Source organism: Emydura macquarii, unplaced genomic scaffold (assembly GCF_026122565.2).
Source record: "Emydura macquarii macquarii isolate MOO-44397 ecotype Brisbane River unplaced genomic scaffold, CSIRO-AGI_Emac_v2 contig_2422, whole genome shotgun sequence".
NCBI lineage: Eukaryota > Metazoa > Chordata > Testudines > Chelidae > Emydura > Emydura macquarii.
The window spans coordinates 32,933,394-32,958,135 of NW_027132559.1; the positions used below are offsets into that span (position 1 = coordinate 32,933,394).

At 44.1% G+C, this 24,742-nt stretch overlaps 1 protein-coding gene and 1 long non-coding RNA gene across 2 annotated transcripts in view; one reads left to right on the forward strand and one right to left on the reverse strand.

Moving 5' to 3' along the window:
- Window positions 1-880: 880 nt before the first annotated feature.
- Window positions 881-3,078, reverse strand: LOC137162141 (uncharacterized). Its single transcript, XR_010922297.1, has 2 exons — window positions 2,917-3,078; window positions 881-1,421 (listed from the first exon to the last, which is right to left on the reverse strand). It is a non-coding gene; the product is annotated as an uncharacterized lncRNA (long non-coding RNA).
- A 279-nt stretch (window positions 3,079-3,357) lies between these two features.
- Window positions 3,358-24,742, forward strand: part of CYP51A1 (cytochrome P450 family 51 subfamily A member 1) — a 38,913-nt gene continuing 17,528 nt past the window's right edge. Inside the window, exons 1-5 of the mRNA XM_067562219.1 lie at window positions 3,358-3,594; window positions 6,128-6,226; window positions 16,364-16,540; window positions 20,307-20,433; window positions 22,602-22,776. Of these exons, the coding sequence (XP_067418320.1) occupies window positions 3,436-3,594; window positions 6,128-6,226; window positions 16,364-16,540; window positions 20,307-20,433; window positions 22,602-22,776 (737 nt within the window). The 5' untranslated portion in view covers window positions 3,358-3,435. The remainder of the gene's footprint in view (window positions 3,595-6,127; window positions 6,227-16,363; window positions 16,541-20,306; window positions 20,434-22,601; window positions 22,777-24,742) is intronic.

The window sequence follows — 24,742 nt, forward strand, 5'->3', positions numbered from 1 at the left end:
TAGTCAAGGTCTGAATGCCAAAGCCCAAGGTCAAAACAGAGTCGGAGCCAGGAATCAGAGCCAGGAGTCAGAACCAGATTACCTAAAGTCAGGGAAGGTAGTGTTGGAGGCCTAGCTTGGTCTGAGTTGCTTGACCAAGTTGCCTGACCACTAGTGAGTTGGTTGACCACTGTTTGAGGCCTAGCCTCAGCAGCCCGACTGCTTTTTACAATTGGCAGAAACCAACAGCATGCTGAGTAACCTTGTGGTATCTCATTTTCTGCGCACCACAGCAGATAGTAAATAGTGTGGGTTTTGTACAACACAACACATAGTTGTTAGTTTATAGTTGCATATAGATAAAGATGAACAAGGACAAGAGTTTATACATTTTACATTAAGGCGTGTTCTTTCCCACTGCCTTTTCCACTACCAGATGTTGTTTTGCTCCAATTATCATGGTAAGAACATAAAGATGTAGTTAGTATTAACAATGAAGTATAGAGAAAGTGAAGGATATAAAAACATCACCCAAGATAAACAAATGAAAGAACAATGTGTACAGAAAAGTATAAAAAGCCACCACCCAGGCAAGGGGACATGCTTCATTGCACCTGATTCCACAGGAGCTGCTGTCAGCCTCATCCCCAGGCAGGGCTCCTGAAGCAAGCTGTTCCTGTATACAGCTACTTGAGTGAACATATAACTCTTTGGGTCTAGTGAGTATGATGTGTTGTAGTTAATTGTTGGCTTTGTATTGAACTATCTATCTAAGAAATCCTTACACATTAAATCTTACTGATCTGCAAATCGGGTATACCGTGTCTCACTGGTAACTTCATACTGATCATAATGAATGCCCTGCAACAGTAGAAGCAAGGCTGAGACAGGACTGTTAACAATGCTGGGTGCAGGACAGGGTCTAGGCTGGGGCAGGCTGGAGTGAGGCTGGTTGCAGGGCAAGGTCTATGCTGAAGTAGTGCAGTGGCAAACAGGGCAGGTCTAGTTCCAAGGCAGGAGCAAGGTTGGGACAGGACTAGAACAAGGCTGGGTCCAGACCAGAGTGGTGCAGAAACAAGCAGCAGCAGGGCTTGGAATGAAGTGAGCACGAGGGGCAGAGAATTCACAGGCATGTGTGTTGAGGAACCATTGATCCTCTGCAGCTGCTGGATATAACAGCAAACCACCTAACTGTCTTAGCCAATCAGGTAGTTCTTCATCAAGTTGTGTCCTGATGGATGCTCCACTCCAGGTGTCTGGTGCACCCTCATGTCCGTATTGGAGATTTCCATCAGCAATGTCTGCTCAGGTCATGCATGCGCAGCCCACCTTGCAGTGCCATTGGCGCCTCAAGCTGTGTGCGCGTGACCTGACCCCCTCAGTTCCTTCTCAACCATCCACAGTCTAAGACGGAGCCACAACAGTTCTCCTCATAGCTCGTTCTGAGAGAAGATAGGATAGAATAAAAGTTAATTTAGCTAGTTTAGTCAGTTATTTCTTCCTTCCCCCGCCCAGAAAAAAAAATTATTTTCCTTAACCCCTTTGTCATGCTGGGTAGATGGGGGGAAGAGCATTTGTTACATTGTTTGACATCAATATGTCAAAATCATGTTAATTCATGTGAGATATGCCATGTCAGGTACTGTTAGGAAGGTTATAATATGCTAAGTAAGATGATAATACTTACGTTCATGTGTAATATGTGAAATGGAAGTTATAGATATATTTGAGATATCTGTATTTCAAATTGTGCTGCTTGGGCAACACCCCAGATAGGATGGCTGCAGAATAATGACCTACTTAATGGCCCATTAAAACATTCCCAGGTGCAAGGGGCCCAGGGGGAGAAGCCAGCATCACCAATGAGTCACCAGAACCTGCTTATGTGACTCTGGACTCCATTTTGGTTCCTGTGAAATTCCACAAGCAGCATCACCTATAGGCAAAAACTACAAACTGCTTTGTCTTTGCTAGGATTGTACCTCGTGTTAGTTACATGATAATTAACTTGAGATAAGAACACCTTTTTACTTGGTAAAAATGTACTCTTAGAGATAATGATGGGTGTTGGGATACTGGACATTTATGGTCATGGCCTAAAAAAGCGACTGTCTAGGCTTCTTGCCTCTTAAGTTTCTCTGGTAGTGCACTGAGTGGGGGAGAGGGGTAAAGAGGAGTTAATCACTACAGAGGGCTCCTTGGATGGTCCTATATATGGAAAGAGTTGCAAAAGATGAGTGGGGTTTTTAAGTGGACCTCTCTGCCCCTTACCTTTCCTCACCACTTCAGCAAGCTGGTACCTTGAATGCTGCACACTCTTGTCTACCCTAATCTCTAAAAAAAGACAAGTTGGGTGAGGTAATATTTTTTATTGTACCAATTTCTGTTAGTGAGAGAGACAAACTTTTAAGCTTGCACAGAGCTCTTTTCCACGTGTGTAAGCTCAAAAGAGTCTCTCTTTCACCAGCAAAAGTTGGTCCCATAACAGAGATTACCCCACCCATCTTCTCTCTAATATCCTGTGCCCCACATGGCTACAACACAGCAACCCTATCCTAATCTCTGGCATTCTTACAGTCTGTGTGGAGAGCATGGCTCTTTGTCCTGCCAACCTCCCTCCTATGTCTTCTTCCAGCATATTCAGCTGCAGTCCAGCAAGCAGCCTATTAGGATATGCGGGTGTCCCTCACTCCTGTAATAAATCCTCCTCCATGGAGCATGGCAGGAGACAACGTCGCAGAGCAACAGCATTGTGACACTCATCCCAGGCAGGGCTCCCTCCCCCCAGGCTGCAAATCTTCCTCCTAAAGTCATCCGTCTCTGCAGGTGGGGCTGTCTCTCCCTCTGAATGGGGTGGGGTGAATCCATCTGGAGACACCTCGTTTCTCAGAGACCGGGAGGATGGCAACATGCCAGCTCCGCTTGCCGCTTCACTACCTCAGACACTGGGGGCTGGCCAATGCCCATAGGAGGCGGGTTTCTACGGGCGGTGGAGATCATGCGTTAGTCGGTGTGATCTGGTGTCGCTTCACTGACATCGTTTACACCAGCAGCCCGGGAGCTGGCCCGGGCCCTGGCCCCGGAGTCTTCAGAGGGAGGCTGGAGATTTCGCCCCGTTCGCGCACATGGCACACGCCGATTTGCAGTAACCCAGCAGCTGCCTGGCGAGAGAGGCAGCCACGGCCTGCTGATTGGCTCCCGCTCCCTGTAGCACCCCACCTCACCACCCGCCCCACCCGCTCTGCCCCGCCCCCGCACGCTTCCCCGGGCCGCAGGCGCGGTTACCGATTGGTTCGGAACACGGTGATGTCACATAGTCAGAGATCAGCCCAGCGCGTGCGCTCCGCCCGCCGGGGGGGGGGAGGGAGAAAAGGCGCGGAGCAGCGCAGCGCAGCAGGACTGCAGGTAGCTCAGCTGCTCCGTCCCGTAACCGTTGCGTGCAACCCGCCCGCGGAGATGCTGAGTCTGCTGGAGGTCGGCGGGACCCTGCTGGAGCGGGTGGGCGCGGGCAGCCCCCTCTCCACGATGCTGGCTGCCTCCGCCTTCGTGCTGAGCCTGGGCTACCTGCTGCAGCTGGGCTCCCGGCTCTGGCAACAGCCTCGGCCTGGCGACGGGGTAGGTCGGCGGAGCGGGGCCGGCAGGGGCGGGGGCCGAGATGGCGGGGGCCGGGGGGAGTTGCGGGAGGCGGTATGCGCCTCTGGGGCCCCGGCTGGGGGAGAGCTCGCGGGGGTGAGGGAGGCACCCAGCAGGCTGGAGAGTGAGGGGCGGAGAAGGAGGACGCCCATGCCGCCTTGCCCGGTGGGGGCTGCTGAGCGAGACCCGCAGTTAGGGAGTGGTCTGAGGAGGCTTTGACAGTTGCACAGCTGCAGACTGGGGGGCTAGGCAGCAGTTCTGCGGAAAAGGACCTGGGGGTTACAGTGGATGAGAAGCTGGAGTAAGTCAACAGCAAAAACAGCTTGAGTTCTGTAGCACTTTAAAGACTAACAGTTTTAATTTCAGCAGGCATAAGCTTTCCTAAACCTCAGCTCACTTCCTCAGATGCAGTTGGTAGAAATGATACAGCAAAATAGGAAACAGAAAATATATAGAAGGCAACATTTACATATCAAAGGGCATAGACAACAATGGGGAAGCCAGGTATATGAGGCTTGATGACAACCATTGAGTAGGAGGTGAAAATGTGTTGTTAGAGCAAATCACTTCTTGTAATGAGAGAGCCATTTCAAATCCCTGTTTAAACCCAGTTTGAATGTGTCAAGTTTGCAGATAATTTCTAACTCAGCAGTTTCTCTTTCAAATCTGTGTTTGAAGTTTTTTTTGGAGAAGTACAGCAACTTTCAGGTCAGCAACAGAGTGCCCTTGGAGATTGAAGTGTTCTCTGACTGGTTTATGGATGTTGTTATTTTTTATGTCTGATTTGTGTCTATTTAACCTTTTGCATAGCAACAGTCCAGTTTGGCCTATGTACATGGCAGAGGGGCATTGCTGGCACATGATGGCATATATAACATTAGTGGATGTGCAGTTGAATGAGCCACTTATGGTGTGATTGATGTGGTTAGGACCAGTGATGCTGTCATTAGAGTCGATGTGCGGGCAGAGTTGGCAACGGGGTTTGTTGCAGGGATAGGTTCCTGGATTGGATTTTTTGTAGAGTGTATGGTGGCTGGTGAGTATTTGCTTCAGATTGGGGGACTGTAGGTAAGCCAGGATGGGTCTGCTGCCCACTGCCTGAGTGAGGGATGGATCATCTGCTAGGATAGGTTGTAGATCTTCAATGTCAACAGTGTGCCCTGGTTGCCAAGAAGGCTAATAGCATATTGGGCCGCATTTGTCGGTGCATTGCCAGCAGATCAAGGGAAGTGATTATTTCCCTCTATTCAGCACTGGTGAGGCCACATTTGGAGTATTGTGTCCAGTTTTGGGCCCCCCACTACAAAAAGGATGTGGACAAGTTGGAGAGAGTCCAGTGGATGGCAACAGAAATGATTAGGGTGCTAGAGCACAAGATTTATGAGGAGAGGCTGAGGGAACTAGGCTTGTTTAGTCTGCAAAAGAGAAGAATGAGGAGGGATTTGATAGCAGCCTTTAACTACCTGAAAGGGGGTTCCAGGGAGAATAGAGCTAGGCTGTTCTCAGAACAAGGAGTAATGGTCTCAAGTTGCCGTGGGGGAGGTCTGGGTTGGCTATTAGGAAAAAGTTTTTCACTAGGAGGATGGTGAAGCACTGGGATGGGTTACCTAGGGAGGTGGTGGAATCTCCATCTTTAGAGGTTTTTAAGCTGCGGCTTGACAAAGCCCTGACTGGGATGATTTGGCTGAGGTTAGTCCTGCTTTGAGCAGGGGGTTTGGACTAGATGACCTCCTGAGGTCCCTTCCAACTCTATGATTCTAACTGATGGTTCTGGGCAGCTCTGCCCAACCTGCAGCCCTCAGCTAGTGGCCCCCGCTTCCCCGGTGCGCCCATAGCCTCGGTCAGCAATGCTGCGCACAACTCCTTCTCCTCCTGGCTGTGGCTGGAGAAACCTGTATGTTTGTCCCTTCTGGGCAACGCTGGCAGAGCTGAGCTGACTGTAAGGGTGAGAGTCTGTGCTGTGTAGAACTATTTGATGTTGTGTCCAGGTGACAAGCCAATCGTGATCAGTTCCACTGCGCTGTGCACCTCCTGGGGCAGTCCTAGCTGTTGTTTCTTTGCCTCCACAATAGGACTTACTTTCTGGAACAAGTTTTTTCACTTACATGCTCCTGTCTCTTGCTCATACAGTTGACTGTGGGCATAAAATTGAGGCCAGTCAAATATTTGTTTCAGTGCTGTTTTGTTTTTATTGAATGACACTTTATAGCAGCCTTATCTGTTATTCAGCGGGCTTCATATCTTTCCTGTTACAATATCTTTCCATTCTAGTCTCACTGACAAATCTGCAGAAGTATTTATTTGAATCTTTGCTACCTTTAGATCTTTGGTTTATAACAAATAATCACTTTTCCAAAACTGTAGGTGCCATAACATAAGTAACATTATGACTATTTATCCATATACATTCTCAGCCAGTGTGTAATGCTGTTATTTCATGACTCTTTATGTGAATAAGTCAGTATTTAATTTTCTTCTGAAGCAATCTAATTATTAAACGAATATTCTCTTGCAGAAATATCCACCTTATATTTCGTCTAATATCCCTTTTCTTGGACATGCAGTAGCATTTGGAAAAAACCCTATTGAATTTTTAGAGAATGCCTATGAAAAGGTAAGTCTTGCCAAATGAGTGGTGGAATGTACCTAGGATATTTTTATTGGTTCTGCTACTTTCTGTGTTCCCAAAACCTGTTTAGAATTTGTATCATTTTGAATTATTTACTTGGTTTTTATATCTCCATGGAATGAAATGTTTTCAGTTTGTCTGCTAGAGTTCAATATACCATACATCCATAGGTGTGTGCACGGGGTGTGCCGGGTGTGCCCAGGCACACTGTAATGCAGGGGTGTCATACAGACCATTATTATCCGTCCTGCGTTCCGTTTTCATGTTTCCTGCGGCACCATATCACTCTGTTTAATGCCGCCGCCGAAAGTGATTTTGGGCACGCGGTTCTCGGTGGACGAAGTGATCTGCCACTGAAATACCCAGTCTCGCGTTATTTTTCAGCAGAGACTAGTACGCTGCAAGAATTCCGCCGGTGGGTAATTCAAATGTTGCCCACTGGCAGAGTTGAGTTTGACACCCCGATTACCTGGGTGCACACCCTAATGAAATATGCTGCGCACGCCTATGCATACATCCTTGAGATTGTGGGCACATAATGTTGTAATACTTCATTTCATGGGCAGGGCTGGCTTTAAGGAAAATAGCACCCTAGACGAACTTGTATTTTGGCATCCCGGCCCTCTTTGCCTCCATGGGCTTCCCCTCCCACCCCATTACCCTAGCCTCACTGTCCCTCCCCCTCATTGCCCCGAGTTAGATTCATAAAAATCTACAGAATCATAATTTCAGTGGTGTCACCCTTTGCAGCTTGGCGGGAGGGGGATTTATTGCCCTCTGTCCCTGTGGCTCCCAGCTCCAACTCCTCTGGTTGGTGGAAATTTTGATAATACAATGTCTTTGGAATTGGGTTGAGTTGGATATCATTTGAAAACCCTTTCTTCCAAGAACACAATGTTACCAAACATAAGAAACCTAGAACAATTACGTAGATACATATGAGAAAATATTTAGAAATCAACATTTTGAATTATACTTTAACACTGGGATGCATTGCCTACATAAAAAAGACATTGATCTTTGGTAATTCTTGGTAAGTTAGCCTTGACATGTAGAACTGAAAACATTTATTCATCAGTCATCATCGCTGTTGTCACCATCTGGGACTTCATTGCTAGACATGTTGTCATATTGATCCTCATTGATGCTGCACTCTCACATCTCTGTCCAAGTCAGGCTGTTGGCCAAACATTTGCAGAGTGGTAGGCATCTTGTCTTTTCACACAAGCATTTGATTAGCTGAATTATTGATTCAGGAGCGCATGATATTTTGCACATAACTGGTGTGATCAGTCCATCCTCCAAGACCCATGAATGCCTGGTAGGGGAGGGTAGTTTTGAAGTTGCTCAATCATCCCATCCCAGTGCTTTATAATTTTGCCTTCTGAGTAGCAGGTTGTGATATACCAGAGTAGTTGCATCACCCCTGCCATCTAACATGGGGTGACCTTTACAATGCTCTGCTGCTGTAGCTTTCCTACTTGGATTGCTCACTGCCACCAGCATATAAATCACTCCCAGCTATGTCTGTGTATGTGTTGCAACCTACCAGCCACACTTTTTGGCTCTTTCCAGCCTGGTTATATTGCAGGGTGACCTCATCACACTTCCAGGCCTGGATTTCCCTACAGAAATGTATGTCCTGTGCTGCCCAGCCCTCTCCTGAACATTATAAGCTTATATAAAGGCTGTGATTTTATTAATAAGAGTGATCCATACACAACTTATTCTCCCAAATGAAGTTTTCCAACTTCAATTCAAACACACTGGATTATATAAAACAAATTTAATAACTACAAAGAGAGGTTTTAAGTGAATACAAGTAATGAGACATAAAAGTCAGAAATGATTACAAGAAAAATAAAGATAAAACATTTATTAATGCATAACTTAACTAGCTACATTAGATTTAAAGTGAGGTTTTCTCACCACATACTTCAGCAGATTATTGACCAAACTCTTAGGTTAGGACCCCTCCCCCAATCTCCTGCTGCTTCCTTTGTCCTTCAGATGCTGTGAATAAGATGGGCACGGGGGGAGGGAGTCTCTTTCCTTCCCTTTTATAGTCCTCTGCCTGCTTTAAGAAGTATTTCCAGCTAGGACTTCGAGCATGGTGACTGGCAGTCTGTGTGGATGGGAACTCCATGCCGTTTCTTTGCCAAAATATGGATTTTTCACCCATGCCCCCTTTCCTGACAAAGACTTTACTTAGCAGGTAATGGCCCACTGGCCTTGTTTACACCGGCTAAGGTGTCAGCTTGTCATATGTCTCTGAGGAATTTGGTTGGCCACTCCCCAGATTTGGAACATGTGTTAGTAACACCATGGAGAGGAATCTTATAACTTTATATACAGTGTTGCTGCACATATTTTACCAGGACAGTAATGGTCAGAAAATTATGAGTTTTCATATGATAACTTGCAAGGTATGCTTCGTACAAAAATTATTACAATAGTGGACACAGGAGTACATTCTGTCACACAGGTATGAAGGCACCCATTGTCAGTGGCAATTTTTCTGTTTCTTGGAAAACATCCACCAGTGTAGCTCTGCAAGTGTCATAATATTGGTCTTCAAATGGTAAATTTGGCATATGAAAACCTTCAGTACATTCATACGCTCACCAGTGACTGTCTCAGGTGTTCTGAGCACCATTGGAGTGAGAAGATAATGCAGCCTCCGCAAACTATCTTATTGGAAGGCATTTAATATGGTTTTTCCAATTGCCATTTGTAGTAGCAGGTTATGCATGTGCTTCACATGTATGTTGCCATGTACGTGTTGGAAACCTCTCTTTCACTCAAGCACTTGTACCTGATGCTTTGTGATAAAATGGCAGTCTTGTGCTCCTCTTGCTTAATGTTATACTTGCCGGGGCTGAAGTCATTGCAACCACCAGTGCACCACTTGAAGAAGAAGTACGCATCACATAGTATTACTTTTTTAGGTTTGGCATCAGCTATGAATCCCTGAAACTCTCAAGTATTGGAGGACAAGATGCTTTTTTTGTAAAAATTTAGCATCTGAAAACAGTTTTCATATCACTGTTGACATTGGTGCTTTTTTTCTGCTTTTGATAGTGCTACATCTTTTGCAGCTTTAAGAATGTGCTCTGATTCATTTCTGTAAACAGGATTAATTGCTTAAAAACTACGTCCATATCCCACAGTTCATCTTCAATAAGTGCTTTCAGTCTTTCTGCTAAACATTTGTTCTTCTTCATTCCTGTTTAAGCACATAATTCTCTGTACTTAGGCCTGGTCTATCCTGGCAACTTAGGTCGACTTACAGTCACTTAAGTCGACTTAATTACACCTGCGTCTACACTGGCACCATTCTTAATTCGAATTAAAGTGCCTGTAAAATCGACTTAATAAGCCCACCTCTGCAAGTGGTGTAGTGTCTAATTTGAATTTGTTAAATCAATTTTAGTGTTAGTATAGATGCAATGGAACTTAAATTAAATTAATTTATCTCCGGAATGTATCCCACAATGCTCCGTTTTGACTGCTCTGGACAGTTGCGCCTTGCTGCTCAGTGATCACGCTAGCAGGAAAAGTCCCCTCCCCTCAAGCCACGGGAAGATTTGAATTTTCATTTCCTGTGCTGCCAGTGTGGAGAGAGCTTTGTCACTGTTCTCCACATGGCTACTGCAAAGCCCAAACGTGCTCCAGCATGGAGTCGACCGGAGGTCTTAGACCTCATTGGGCTGTGGGGCGAGGAGTCCGTTCTGGCTCAGCTCAGAGCCAGCAAAAGGAATCTGGACATTTATGGGAAAATGTCCCTTCTCCAGCATGCCCTGGGATACCAGAAGGACGCTCAGCAGTGCCGCATGAAGATCAAGGAGCTGCACCAGTCAGCTTCCCTGGCTTTCTGATACAACAGCTCCTCGGGCTCCTTGCCCAAAAAATGCAGGTTCCATGATGAGGTGCACTCAATTCTTGGTGGGGATCCCACCAAGGTCCCTCCCTGCAGCATCGATACCGCTGGTAGGTCACAGTCTATGGTCAATGAGGACTCCGTGGACGAGGAGGAAGCTGAGAGAGCAGGGTGCAGGAGAGCGGGGTGTCCATTCTTCCTGAAAGTCAGGACTTATTCTTGACCCTTGAGCAGTCCAGCAGCACACAGGACAGCATTAATGATCCTGGGGAAGGCACATCTGGTGAGTTTTTTTTTCTTCTTAGCATTTCTGTCCTTGTACATTGGAGGTGGGGAGGAGGGGGCACGAAGGGGAGAGGGAAAGAGAGAGTGTAATTTGATATATTGTATCAAGAGAACCATTTGCTACATTTATAATGGAATCATTATGTATCACTAGAATCATTTGCTACATTTTTTCAGGGGATCATTATCTAAGTTGTTACAGATGTTTCATTTCTGCACTATGCTAACTGTGGCTACCTTGTTGTTTTTCTTTCATTCTGTAGACACCTGGGCACTGGACTGACCCTTAAGAAGCGCTGTGGACAGACTGTCTCAGATTAGGAAGAGGAGGGGAAAAAAAAAAAGCAGAGATGACATGTTTGTGGAGCTCATGAACGCCTCAGCAACTGCAGAGACCGAGCACAGAGCGTGGAGGCTGACCTTGTCACAGAACATGGACATGGAGAGTCGCTGAGAAATGATGGAGCATGATTGCAGCACTACGCAGGAAATGCTGCAAATCATGCAGGACCAGGCAGACGTGCTCCGGCGGCTTGAGGAGCTTCAGGAGGAGTGGGGGCAGGACAGAGTCCCACTGCAGCCCCTCCATAATGCTCCTCAACCCAGGCTTTGCTGCCGCATCCCCCCCCGCCGCTGCCACCAAGAGCTCTTGGAGGAGATTGTCCAGGATGCAGTACGTGCTCTCCTCCACTCTGGTGGAGGTGAGCAGAAATCAGCGGCGGCCACACTGACAGCTGGCCAGCAAGCTACCACCCTTCCCCTTGAGACAGTGAATGAACACTCCTCTCCCCCTCCCCCCGCCCCTTTCCCCATGACTTGAATGTTCAGAAATAAAGTTGTGCATCATTTCAACACATTTCTTTATTAAATCATATCTTGTCCAGGAGGGATTTGGTGGGCACAGATATCATTGGGGGGAAGGAGGTTCACCAAAGGCAAACAACATACAGGAACAGAATTCAGTCCTGCATCTCACTGCAGAACCTGGTTTTCAAAGCTTCCCTGATGCAAAGTGCTCTGCAGTTAGCTCTCAGCGTAGTGCTGGCATCTGGCTGCTCATAATTGGCAGCCAGTCTTTCTGCCTCCACAGCCCAACCGTGGGGGAACCTCTCTCCTTTCACTTCACACACATTATGAACACAGCAAGCAGATATCACAGAAGGGAGGTACTTCTCACTCATGTTCAGCCTAGTGAGGAGACTCTGCCATCTGCCCTTTAAACGCCCAAAGGCACATTCTACGAGCATTCTGCAACTGCTTAACCTCTTTTTAAAACACTCCTTGTCACTACCAAGGTGACTGGTGTACAGCTTCATTAGCCAAGGGAGCAAGGGGTAAGCAGGATCCCCCAGGATCACTATGGGCATTTTCACACCCCCAATCTGAATTTTTTGGTTGGGGAAGAATGTGCCTGCGTGCATCTTAGAGAACAGCCCCGAGTTAAGAAATACACGAGTGTCAGCACCTTCCCAGACCACCCCACATAGATGTCTGTGAAATTACACCTGTGATCCACAAGCCCCTGCAGGACCATGGAAAAATACCCCTTGCGGTTTATGTACTCGGTCACTAGGTGTGCAGGTGCTAAGATGGGAATGTGCCCCTCCGCACTTTGGGAAGCCCATCGTGGCAAACCCCTCCACTATGTCCTGCACATTTCCCAAAGTCACTAACCTTCGCAGCAGAAGTCTATTTATAGCACTGCACACTTGATTCATGGCAATGCCCACTGTAGATTTACTGACTCCAAATTGATTCCCAACCGACCGGTAACAGTCGGGGGTTGCCAGCTTCCACCGTCATAGCTTGTCTCAAGCGAGTGTTCACGCGCTTCAGGGATGGTGCGAGCTCCAAGCACAGTTCCAGGAAAGTTGACTTTCGCATATGGAAGTTTTGCAGCCACTGATCATCATCCCACAGCTGAATAATGGTGCGGTCCCACCAGTCTGTTCTTGTTTCCCTGGACCAGAACCTGCACTCCACGGACTGCAGATGAATCGTTACAGCCTGCAGCAATTCGGAATTGTTCTTCTCGATGTCTTGTAGCAAGGCAGCCTCGTTGGCGGCGGTGTTGTCTCTGCTTTGACTTCTTGCTCTATTTCTAAAATAATTGATGATACGCCGCGCTGTATTTGTCACGCTCACAACTATAGTCAGAGATGAGCTGGCCCCATGGCTCTGCAGCAGTGGCAATCGTGGGGAGTAAAAAAAGGTGCAAAAATACTTTTCCTGCTTGTTTGGGGGAGGGGGGGAAGCAGCATTGCATCCTAGGACAAAGACACTCATCCCAACAGCCACCGTGGCTAGTTGCACTGTGGGATAGCTACCCACATTGCACAGCTTTCTAATTTGAATTAAGGCTGGTCAGTTTGAATGCAAGAGACCAGCGCGAACACCGGAGGGTGTACGCTCTGCTGCGATTTCTAAAAATCGGCTGCTGAAAGTTGAATTAAACAAAGTCGACTTCGCGCGGCAGTGTAGACATAGCCTTAGTCTCTGCATCGGCCATTGCCACTACTTTCCCATCTGTTAGAGCCTTTGTGAGGCAATATATGAACTTTAGGTGCAGAGAAGGGCTACTAGGATGATCCAAGGAATAGAAAACCTACCTTATGAGAGGAGACTCAAAGAGCTTGGCTTATTTAGCCTAACCAAAAGAAGGCTGAAGGGAGATATGATTGTTTTCTATAAATACATCAGAGGAATACATACCAGGGAGAGAGAGGAGTTCTTTAAATTGAGCGCCAATATGAACAAAAGAACAAATGGGTATAAACTGGCCATCAACAAGTTGAGGCTCAAAACTAGGCAAAGGTTTTTAGCCATCAGAGTAGTGAAGCTCTGGAACAGCTTTCCAAGGGGCACAGTGGGGGCAAAAAAAACCTAACTGGCTCCAAGACTGAGCTTGATAAGTTTATGGAGGGGATGGTGTGATGGCACTGCCTACAATGACATGGCCCATTGGCGACTGCCAGTTGCAAAAATCCCCAATATCTGGAGACGAGATGCTAGATGGGCAGGGCTGTGAGTTACTGCAGAGAATTATTTCCCAGGTATATGCCTGGTGGGTCTTGCCCACATGCTCAGGGTCTAACTGATCGCCATATTTGGGTCGGGAAGGAATTTTCACCCGGGTCAGACTGGCAGAGATCCTGGGTAGTTTTGCCTTCCTCTGCAGCATGGGGCACGGGTCATTTGCAGGTTTAAATTAGTGTAAACGGTGGGTTCTCTGTATTCTGAAGTATTTAAAAAACATGATTTGAGGACTTCAGTAACTCAGCCAGAGGTTAGGGAGTCTATTACAGGAGTGGGTGGGTGAGGTTCTGTGGTCTGCAATGTGCAGGAGGTCAGACTAGATGATCACGATGATCTCTTCTGACCTTAAAGTCTGAGTCCTGATGTCTCCAGCTTTTCCCTGGTGCTCGTTGTGTTTGCTCTTCTCTTCAATCGTGCCAAATTCTGTTTATGGGTGCACTTCTTATAGCATGTAATATACCACTGAGCCTTGTTTAATCAGGTCTTCTGCGGTGATATTTTCTAAAGATTTACCTACTAGTCAGTACTTTTCATCTTCCCATTGATACCTAAAAATGATCAAGACGAAAGGAAAAACAAGGATTTTGAGATCAATTACTTTGGGATTGCAATTAGTCATGTTATGTAACAATGTACATACCATTTGCAGATGGGTTCCAGTAATTTCTGTCTGGATGCTGACATTATTAATCAGTGCCTCATTACAACTTTTTTTGGCATAGTAAAAAAACCGTAATCAATACCACTGAACCACTTCATTTTTGCCAAAGAAGGCAAATCATTGTGAAGCACTCCTTCCAATCATAGTAATCTGTAACATTAAAAAAATTAATCAGGTATCATGTTCTGAGCGTTAACTGATAAAACAGTATGATCACAACAATTTTACTTTGTGAGAGCTGTATGTTTGACATACCTGTGTTAAAGTATAATTTAAACAGTTGATTTTTAAACATTTTGTCGAATATTATTTACAAAATTGTTCTAAGGTTGTCCTGTTTGGTATCATTGTATTCATGGGTTGAGCTGGGTATCATTTCTCCCATTTCCAACAACATTACATTATCAGAATTTCCACCAACCGGAAGACCTGGGAGCCCTGGGGTGGGGACAGCGAGTCCCCCCCCACCAAGCTGCAGAGAATGACACCATTGAAATTATGATTCTGTAGAATTTTATGACTCAAATGACACCTCCCTTACCTTTCTATCATTAACTTGCTGATGGAATTCCACATGCTTCCAGACTATGACTGAAACAGAGTTACATCCCTGGATTTCAGTTGCAGATGTGACCCTGTTTCAAAGAAGTGTACATATAGTTGAGGGACGTCTGCCAGTTGATTCAATAATTATCCACTGGAATGAGCTATTTGAAATACCTACCGTACCATTTCTCGGTATACTCAGGCTCCCTTTCTCAGTCTCTGTCTTGCTGATAATCTTGGAACTTGTCAAGAGATCAGATATGACTGGACAGCTACCCTGATTATTTGAAGGATTTGAGTGTCCATGGTAAACTATGATTAACTGGGAGTTCAGCTACACCAAGATTTTTACTAGCCCAGGGAAAAAAATGAAATGATGTTGATTTTGTTCTCAAAGTGTCTGAATTATAACAGAAGGCGGCTTAATGATCTAAGCCACTGGTTTACACTATTTACACTTTCTGTAACCACAGGCTTGACTTGTGGCACAGTTGACTTCATGCTTGTCAGATGGACAAACTGAATAATAAACATGCAGTTTATTTCATGGGGGTTCTGTCAGAGAAAGCCTTAAAAGCAGAGTTGGTTGTATTTTGTTGGAAAGTACTGCCAGTGTTCATCAAACCCAAAAATTCTCATGAAAGTGGCTTGGGTTTGAAATGTTGACAAACCAGCTTATCTGGCAGCACTGTGGTCTGCATTGGGGCTGGGAACCCCAGGCTTGTAGGGTCTGTGGCCCTGGGACAGCCTTGCCATGATTTCCAGGCTCAGTGCCTGGGGGCTTGGGAGCCTGAAAGCCCTGGGAGACCTGGCTGGAGCCTGGTCTCACAGACTTAGTCTCCATGACAGGGAGCCTGGAAGGCCGAACTTGAGCTGGAGTTCAGCTTCTGGCTCTGAAACAAGAAGCCTGGAAATCCTGGGAGCTCTCAAAGGTTCCAGGTTCTCTGCCATGGAGCTGGGTGACTGGTAGTTCTGGAGTGGGCGCCCAGGATCAATGGCTCTGGAGCAGCCCTATGAAGCAGTCTTTTCTGGGTCCAAAGACCACAGGGCTTTCAAATTACTGGGCCAGCTGACAATGTCAATTTCACTTAGCAACTGCCTGTCCCAGGGAGCTAATCTCATTTCAGAAACAGTGTGTTGGCATTTGCAAAAGAAAAGAAGTTAAAGAGGTTTGGGTGTTCATGGGTTAAACCCACGCATATGATGTACCTACCCCCAAGTCCTCCTGCCATTTCTATTGTTTCACACATTCCTGTTTTAAAGAAGGTCTTTCCCCTATTGCATGAAAACTCACAAATGAAAATGGAAACTGACTCTTTAGACACAAAATGCAGCAAAGTAAACAGGAAAGACACAAATCCTTTAGTTGTAATCTTGGATATTGCCTCATAAATATATTTGGGTAAATCAGATTTAAGGTGTTTGTGTCCCGTTAAGTGGTTTCTAATCACTTCTTGTGAGAGCAGGGGTTTATGTTTATTTCCTTTGGTCGAACTTCTTCCCTCCCTTTCTTCCCCAGTATTGTGCAGTGCAAGCTACGCATCAGTTGTCTAGTTAGCAGCTGTCCTCCTTCCCCATACCAGAGGTGGCTGCATTTCAGTAGTAGAGAGATTTGCAGCAATTAAAATCTTTGAAAGGTTCAACATAAGGATAAAAATTTTGTATAACTTCCCAAATTTTCATTTTAAACTAACGTGTACTTCTTTTTCCTCAGTATGGGCCTGTGTTTAGTTTCACTATGGTGGGCAAGACATTTACATACCTCCTGGGTAGTGATGCTGCTGCTCTACTGTTCAACAGTAAAAATGAAGACCTGAATGCAGAGGATGTATACTCTCAGCTAACCACACCAGTCTTTGGCAAGGGAGTTGCTTATGATGTACCTAACCCGGTATGTGTTTTGAGTTCAAAGTCAGTTAAACATTTAGGATGTAGATCAAATCCTACCGTGATCTGTTTGGCCTATGTAATGGGGATTGACAATCTCAGTGCAATTCTGGTAGCATGGTTTGCCCACTTAATTGGCGATTTTGATTGTTAGCCCTAGACTGACCAAAGACTGAACACATTTAGACTCTGGTATTGTTTCTCATATGGCCAGCCATCTACTTGTTTGGATAATACTCATGGCTTAGACCTGCTCCTTCCACCACAATGGAAAACTAGCATCTTAGCCTTCTTTGTTTTCCTTCCTGCTTTGAGTTTATATTCCTTCAGTGCTGCAGCACTTCACTGACAGTTTACTTTTCATCTGAGAGCACTTTTAGGCTCACTCCTTTCCATGAGAGCTTCAAAGTGAGATCTGGTAGAAAAAATTATATCTGTATGCACAAATGTCAGGCGGTACCACCTCCCCAAGCCACTCCCATAGTCCCTCTCTCTAGGACCAGATCTACGCACTTAGTGGATTTTCTCTACAAAACCTTGCACTTCTGCCCTCACCAGCAGGTGGAATTGAGTCTCCTCAATGCAGCTCTCTGTTCCTCCACTCTCTTTGCCTTGTATTCTTGCAAAGGCTGAGACAGGAGAAGAAGGCAGCAGATCTTCCTTCCCTGATCATGGGAGGATGGAGGACTGCACAAGATGGAAGCTGAGGGTCTGGGGATGATAAGTTAGCTAATGTGCTAGGAATGGCTACATACTTCAGAAGCATATTCCCATTCTACAATATTGGTGGCATACATAAACTGCTATGTAGGAAAAGAGCAAATTAGAACCATGAGGCCATCAGAATCCTTTCATTCTTGAAGAGCCACCCAAACTAAGGCTGACAGGCTCAAATAAATTTAATCAGACCAGTAGGTGTATATTTGCATGCTGAAAGTAGCAGGGTGGAATACTGATGCAGATTGCTTACAAGTTCATTTGAGAATGGGCCAAGAACATGGAACTCACTGCCAGAAGAAATAAATGATTGCTAACCTTATTATTCAGAGCTAAATGCTAAACTCCCCTCTTCACCCAAGCTGTCCAATGCTATTCTCATTCTCAGATTCACTTTAAAAAAACCCCAAGCTACCTTCTTGGTGACTGAGAAGGATAAGTGAGTGTTTGTGTGGTTTTTTTTGGAACCTAAGGGGTGTTCAAGGAAGAGGCAATGAGTTGAATGGATGAAATTAGTTAAAATCTGAGAGAAGCAGAGACATAATATTGACTTTATGACTCACAAATGTTGACCTGAAGAGATTTGCTGAGGAGTTGCTCAAATATCAAAGGAAACTGCAGTGGCATTTGAATTTCTTTGTAGATATTTACATTCAATTGCTGAAGCTGTTAAACTTTTTTCAATCTTTTTCCACACTTAACTACAATTTGATAACAAAATGTGCATGTTTGAAAGCAGTAAGAATAGGTTTTAAGTGTTTTCTAGTATTCAGTTCCACACATTTACCAGTTTTCACTCATGATAGAAGAATCTAGACTTGCTTTTGAAAACATAGTAGAAGTTTATGTTGGCAGAAACTCACTTGCATCAATAATTCAATTACCAGCTAGGATTTTAGTTTTCAGAATTTTGTTCTTTACGTACGGTAATTTTGTAAAATTAAAATAAAATTTCCTACTAGTAGTGACAGTGATGTGTTGAAAATCTATCAGAATTTATAATTTAGCTAAAAGTTCAATAGCATGAATTTCCAAATTAGGTCAAAGATTTGATTTAGGTTTTTTTAAATGTAACTTGCTCTATCCTGCTTCAAACTCTTATTATTGTTACTCCATATTTGGGAATGAAGCCAGACTGGTTTAACTGGTATAGAGTACAGCAGCCCATCTGTTTAGGAATAATCCCAGTACTCTGTTTTCCAAACAACCCATTAAAGGTCTCTTCTCTGATCTTGAAAGACCTCTTAAAGTTGGCCCTTCTTCTTGGAGGTTGCTTTTCACTCAGACCATAACTTTCAGCAACAACTACCTTATACCAGTGCTACAGAACTTCAATGGGATACTTGTTAATCTGGATACACTGTCACAAGAGCTGGACTCAGTCTTTGGAATTTACACTCACAAAATATAAGAATGACCACTGATGTCAGTGCTTTGAAAACTAAATTCCAAACCCATTTCTTTGATTTAGCTTCCCCATATGTCATATGAAAATTTGGAGAGGAAGGAACTTTTAAGTCAGTATTCCAGCCAGATTAATAAGATATGGCCTCATTGCGCTAGGGGGCAAGGTCACAGGGAGCCTTGTCCTATCTTTCAATAGCCCTGTAGAGAGGGCAGCAATAGTGTGGCGGCTGGTGGAGTGAGCTACTAATACACCCAGCATTTCTAAATGCCCTAGAGGCGATCTAGCTGTGGGGCCATTGTCCCAACCCCTTCCACACTGGTAAGCAATTACAGGGCTGCAATAAGAAACAAATTAAGCTTCAGTTAATTCTGTTGCATAACAATTGCTGTCTAGTAGCCTCAAGATTTCATATTTGTTCTTTGCTTTCAAAGGACATGCACTACCTATGCTCACCTGGAGCACTGCTGCAGTTCTTACTGCTTTTTATGTACTCAGCTGGTAACTGGGCTGAATATGTAAGCTTAGTACAATACTAAGTGTATCTTCTGTTCCTTTCTGCATGGAATTTGACTCCAGTGTGTGAATTAAATGCCATTTAATGACGTTTTGGGTATGTTTTTTCCAGTGAGAGATTCCATTCACTAATGAATTGCCCTGCCACTGTTAGGACCCTGGGCCTGGGACACAGTGGAGTCGGGTGGGCCTGCATCCTCCTCCCCCCCCCCCCGCCCACCCCCCGGCCACCCCAACCCTGGGGTGACTGCCCCTCAGCCTGCTAAGCCTCTGTAGCTGGTTGCTCTATTTGTTTTGCCTGCCTCGCCCAGCCTGAGGACCTGGCATATAGACTGTTTATTTTGCCTACCCACTTTGACCGAGGCCTACACTGTAGACTCTTTATTTTGCCTGTCCCGCCCTGTGCAAGGGCCAGGGCTACAGACTTTTTGCCTGCCAGTAGCGAAACGGTGGGGTCTCCTTCCGAGGCCGACACCCCGGGCCAACCCCAATTGGTTACAGGTAATTATATTTTGCTTTGAAAACTACATGATGCTACAAAAATGGTAGTTATTTTAACTATAATTGAGTCCATGAAGTGTACACTTAACTATTATTTTCAGATGTGGGGTTCTAAAGTTAGGCACCTGAGTAAGTGGCCTAATTTTCCAAAGGTGCCAAGCACCTGCAGCTCCCACTGAAGTCAATAGGAACTGCAGGTGCTATTGAGCCACCTGAGTAACTGAAGTTAGGGACTGCATTTAACCCTGAAATTGTTAGCCAAACATAGTGCTAAACGTTAGTACAGAAAACAGTAAATGAGGTCTGCTTTGACATTGTGAACAGGTTTGCAACCCCATCACAGTGGTGTTGTGGTTTGGATGCCATTAAGCAAGCATTCTTGCTTGACAACCAAAGCAGCTAAACTCAGATGGAATTTCAGGTTTATAGCTTAGGTTTTATTAACAATTATTTTTTGAACTTTTTAAAAGATTTGAGTCCTAATATTGATTTCTTTTTACTTCAGTTTCTAGAAGGTTCTCCCTGTCCACTGTTCTTTCTCTATTTTTCTGTTTTTTCTGTTTTAGCACCACTTACAATAAGCTGTTAATGACTAAACTATAATGATGTACCTCAATCTTAACTCTTGCAGGTGTTTTTGGAACAAAAGAAAATGCTAAAAATTGGGCTGAACATAGCCCAGTTTAAACAACATGTACCACTAATTGAAAAAGAAACAAAGGAGTACTTCAAATCTTGGGGAGAAAGCGGGGAAAGAAGTAAGCAAGATCTGTTGCCTTGTGTTTTGAAAAGTTTCACTGAAGGGACTGGCAAGTGAAGTAGCCAAAACTAGCTTAATATAACAGTATTTTGATACATGAGTTACTTGAACATTTGTAATGGAAAGTAAAGATGGGCCAAACTGTATCAGACATTCCATGCTCAAAGGAGTGAGGTACAAAACATGTTCTTTGCCTACTTAAACTTAAAGCTCATGGGAGAATCCATTAAAGAAACCCTTAAAGCTCATGGGAGCCATTGGAAAGCTCACAAACTTAGAAGTAGGTGTAAAGAGCTAATTTACTCATAGTCTCTGCCTGTTTGTACCCAGCGTAATAGTTCAGGCTATATTAGGATAGTTTTGCAGAAGTTAGGCCACTCTTGTCTAATATCTTCACTGCTAACATTTCTAAATGAAATTATTGCCCTGCTCCAGAATCAAGATCAATAATTAACATCCTCTTTACAGAAACAGACCATTTGTACTTCCTTAACTAGGATGTTTTGACTTAATCCAAATTAGATGAAAAATTAATCAGAAAAAAATAGACCTCTACCTGTCTGTAACATTGGTGAGCACCTATTCCCAAATTCCACTGACGTGAATAGGGCTACTCCATCATGAGCATGTGCATGAATAAGAATAGCACAGCTGGGCTCACAGAGTAGAAGATGGGTTATGACTGAATTACTTGTGTTTTTAGAAGTTTGTAAAGCTACGTCAAATTTATCAACAGAATATTTTTTATTGCTACTCATCTTCCTTCTGACAATATGAGCAGTCTCTGTCGAGCCACCTAAATGTGACATTATTCATTTCAAGGAATGCCTGTTTGCATAGGCCCTAAGATTGTCAGTTGAAGATGTAGGATTGTACAGAAGCAACTTCTTTTCCCGATAACTCTTATGGCACTTTTTGCATCCTTTTCAAATAAAACAGCTTTCCTCAAACATAGCCAAGCTTCTCCACCTTTTCTTGCTTGTATATTGGAGTAGCAAAAACACTCACCACAGATCAAGTTAACAATGCCTTGCTTTTGCATCCTTTATTGAATTTGTTATGGTCATCTAAAAGCTCAGGAAGTCTGTTGTCCTTTATACTACAGACCATAGTGGACTGTCAGTATGGTCCAATCCAGCACTAAAGTGGTGGATTAAAGGACAACAGATAAAGAGGTGTTTAATCAAGCTGGTCATAAGACACAACAATGACTAACATACAGACCAGTCCCACAAAATGCAAAGTAATAATAAAGGGAGCCTCTGTAACTCCTTAACCTGAACTCCCCTTAAATCAGTCTCCGTGAACCATTCCCTTCCTCATTGCTGTCTTCCCTACCGTTTACTAGCGTTTTAAAGATTCCGGACTCCTCCCTTTTTCCAGCATGCTTTGTCACATAACATGACAGCCATACACTGCCTTCTCTTACTCTCATAACAGAGCAGCTTGGACATCCTCAAATAGCTTACTCCTTCCTGTCCACTATTGATAAGGCACAGTGCAGAGTTCACCCTTCAGGTATGAGGATTATTGTTCCAGGATTAGCTTTTTGGTGTTGTCTTCTCTCTGAAACCAGACCTCATCAGTCTTTTACAATTGATGCACCCTTCTTTCAGAGCTCTGATCTAGCACGATATAACCCTCATCTTCACTGAAAAAAATTATCTTGGAAATATTTAAAAATATTTTCCCTCAGTTGATTGAAATGCACCTTATATCCCCACAAAAGTGATTCACATCTGTGCTGTGTGAGGTGATGGGATACATGTTCAACCATCATGGCAATTACTGCTGGTTTTTGTAGGGGCAAATAACGATCAAGGGCCAGTTTGGGCACATCTCATTTGCACAGATGGAGCTTACAGCTGTCTCAGCAAGTGAATCTCCTTTAGTTCTCTGATTGAAACTCTGCTTTCCGTCTTCTTTCCCCACCAGCCTTTCCAAGTAATCCCTTCTGGAAATATCCCCTCCCCACTGTCTCAGAACAGGAATCCATCTTTGGAAGAACACTTTTAGAAACACATTGAAAAAATTATTGAAAATTCTCAGTGTGTATTCAGTTAATACCTTTTTTTTCGCAAAAGAAAAAGTAGTGGACTGTAAAACTTGACACCATCTCCCATGAAATGTGTGCTGACTGACTTTCCTTTTCCTCCTTTTCCTCAGATTTGTTTGAAGCTCTGTCAGAGCTCATTATTTTGACAGCAAGTCATTGTTTACATGGGAAGGAGATCAGAAGCCTACTCAATGCGAAGGTGGCGCAACTGTATGCAGATCTGGATGGGGGATTTACTCATGCAGCTTGGCTTCTGCCAGGTTGGCTACCTTTGCCTAGCTTCAGGTACCAAAGATAACATGTTAAACAGCATGTATTTAAGAAACTAGTGAGCCTGTTTCAGCTTTTTCTTGGAGTATGTCTTTAGTAAATATGAATTTTAAATAAAAATGGAATGCAAGGATATTTCCCATAGGGGAGTTTATAAAATTACCGTTTTTATGTTGTAATCTCAACTAGAAAAGAGGAAGGCAGTTGCTTTTAACTGACATCTAAAAGCATAAGAACTATAGCATGCCTATAAGCATAACGATTACAGCATAATTAAATGTTATCCCCACAATTACTAAGTGCCTAAACTGGAGTCCATGCATTAAAAGTGTGGGTCTGGGAGTTTCTAAACGTGTTAATTCAGTATAATTTGAGCAGCCTAAATTCAGTGTATGTAAATACATATATACTGATCTAGTTCAAAGCACTTTTTGAAGCTTTGTTCATTTTCTGCAAAGCAAATAACTTTTTGTGTAAGACATTATATTGAGTTTGATCCTTCAAGTTCTGCATGAGCACATGGGTTTGTTTGCATCTTGTCTTAAATTCATCTGTATTAAAACTTTAGAATTAAAATGGCTACCACAAATAATGAACATGATACTTTGCTTTTTGCGTAGTATAATTGTATAGGCTGTTATTCAATGAAGCACTTAAGTGCATGTTTAACTTTAAGCAAATTAGTAGTTCTTCAAGTGATAGTATGAATACATATTCCATATTAGGTGAATATAGGCCAGTATGCATGTGTTGGAGAATTTTCTAGTAGCAGTACCCACTGGAGGGATACATGCACCCCTCCCCTCCTTGCGAATTTTGTGTGGGGTTAAAGGGTGGAGCTGTCCTGCCACACACAAGTCCTCCTTTACTGCCCATGATACACGTTGGAGCTACTCTGTTTATTATTTCTGCAAGCAGTTAGACAGTAGCTTAATAAGTCTTTAGGGTGCCCTCTGCAAAGAACGACTCTTTTTCCCTCAGCGATCACTGGCAGTATGGGATGCCACAGCCAAACACAGCAAGTCCCCAGGCTTTAAGAACTGCTTGTCCTGTGAGGCAGCCATGCCTCTTAACAGTGGACACACACGGTGGCTGTTCTGCCTTGGTGAGGCTTATGTCCTGGACCACTGTGATGTTTGCAAGTCCCTTTCCAAATGGACTCAACACTTGAGAGGCATGTGTGATGCTGTCTGGATTAGGAGTGATCATTTATAATGTTTTTATTTATTTAATACCAATATGACAACATCTGAATGATTCTTACAAGAGATGCCTTGTCAGGTACCATTGGAAAGGTTATAATTTGCTAAGTATGATAATATTGTTTGTTTATGTATCATCTTTGTACTTTGAGTTATGGATATGTGTGATATATCTGTATCCAGAAACGTGTGCTGTGCTACTGGGTTACACCCCCAGGCAGATTAGTGTCAGCACTGATGACTCATCAAGGGTTATCATCACCTATACAATGAGCCCAAATCCAAACTTATATTGATTTGGCAATGTGGCTGACCCTTTGGGGATCAGGAGAACATTTTGGTAAAGGGAATAGAGTTTTAAAATAACTTATTTCTTTATTGGACCTTGTTGCTGATTGGAAGCCAGAGACTGAAATGCAGTAAAGGAGGCTAAGTATTTCTTGTTGTAGCTTCTTGATAAACAGTGTGGGAAATCAGGAACACTGTGACTGGTCAGGGAATCTAACTTCAATGTTACCCACCAGTTATGGGAGAATCTGCTCTCCTTTTGCAGCCTGCCTGGCCTTGGCATTTTCATGCTTTCCTAGGCATGGACGGGTCACAGCATGTCTGAGGGCATTCCTCACAGAACAAGCCATGGGTCTGATGCCAAATCCTGGACTTTAGGATCCTAGACCTTCAGATGACCAGAGGCCACACTGAAATCTGCTCTGCTCTCAACTACCAAACCAGCTGAGGGGCCCTGAGATCAGTGCCTTCCTCCTCTGGGAAACAGAGAT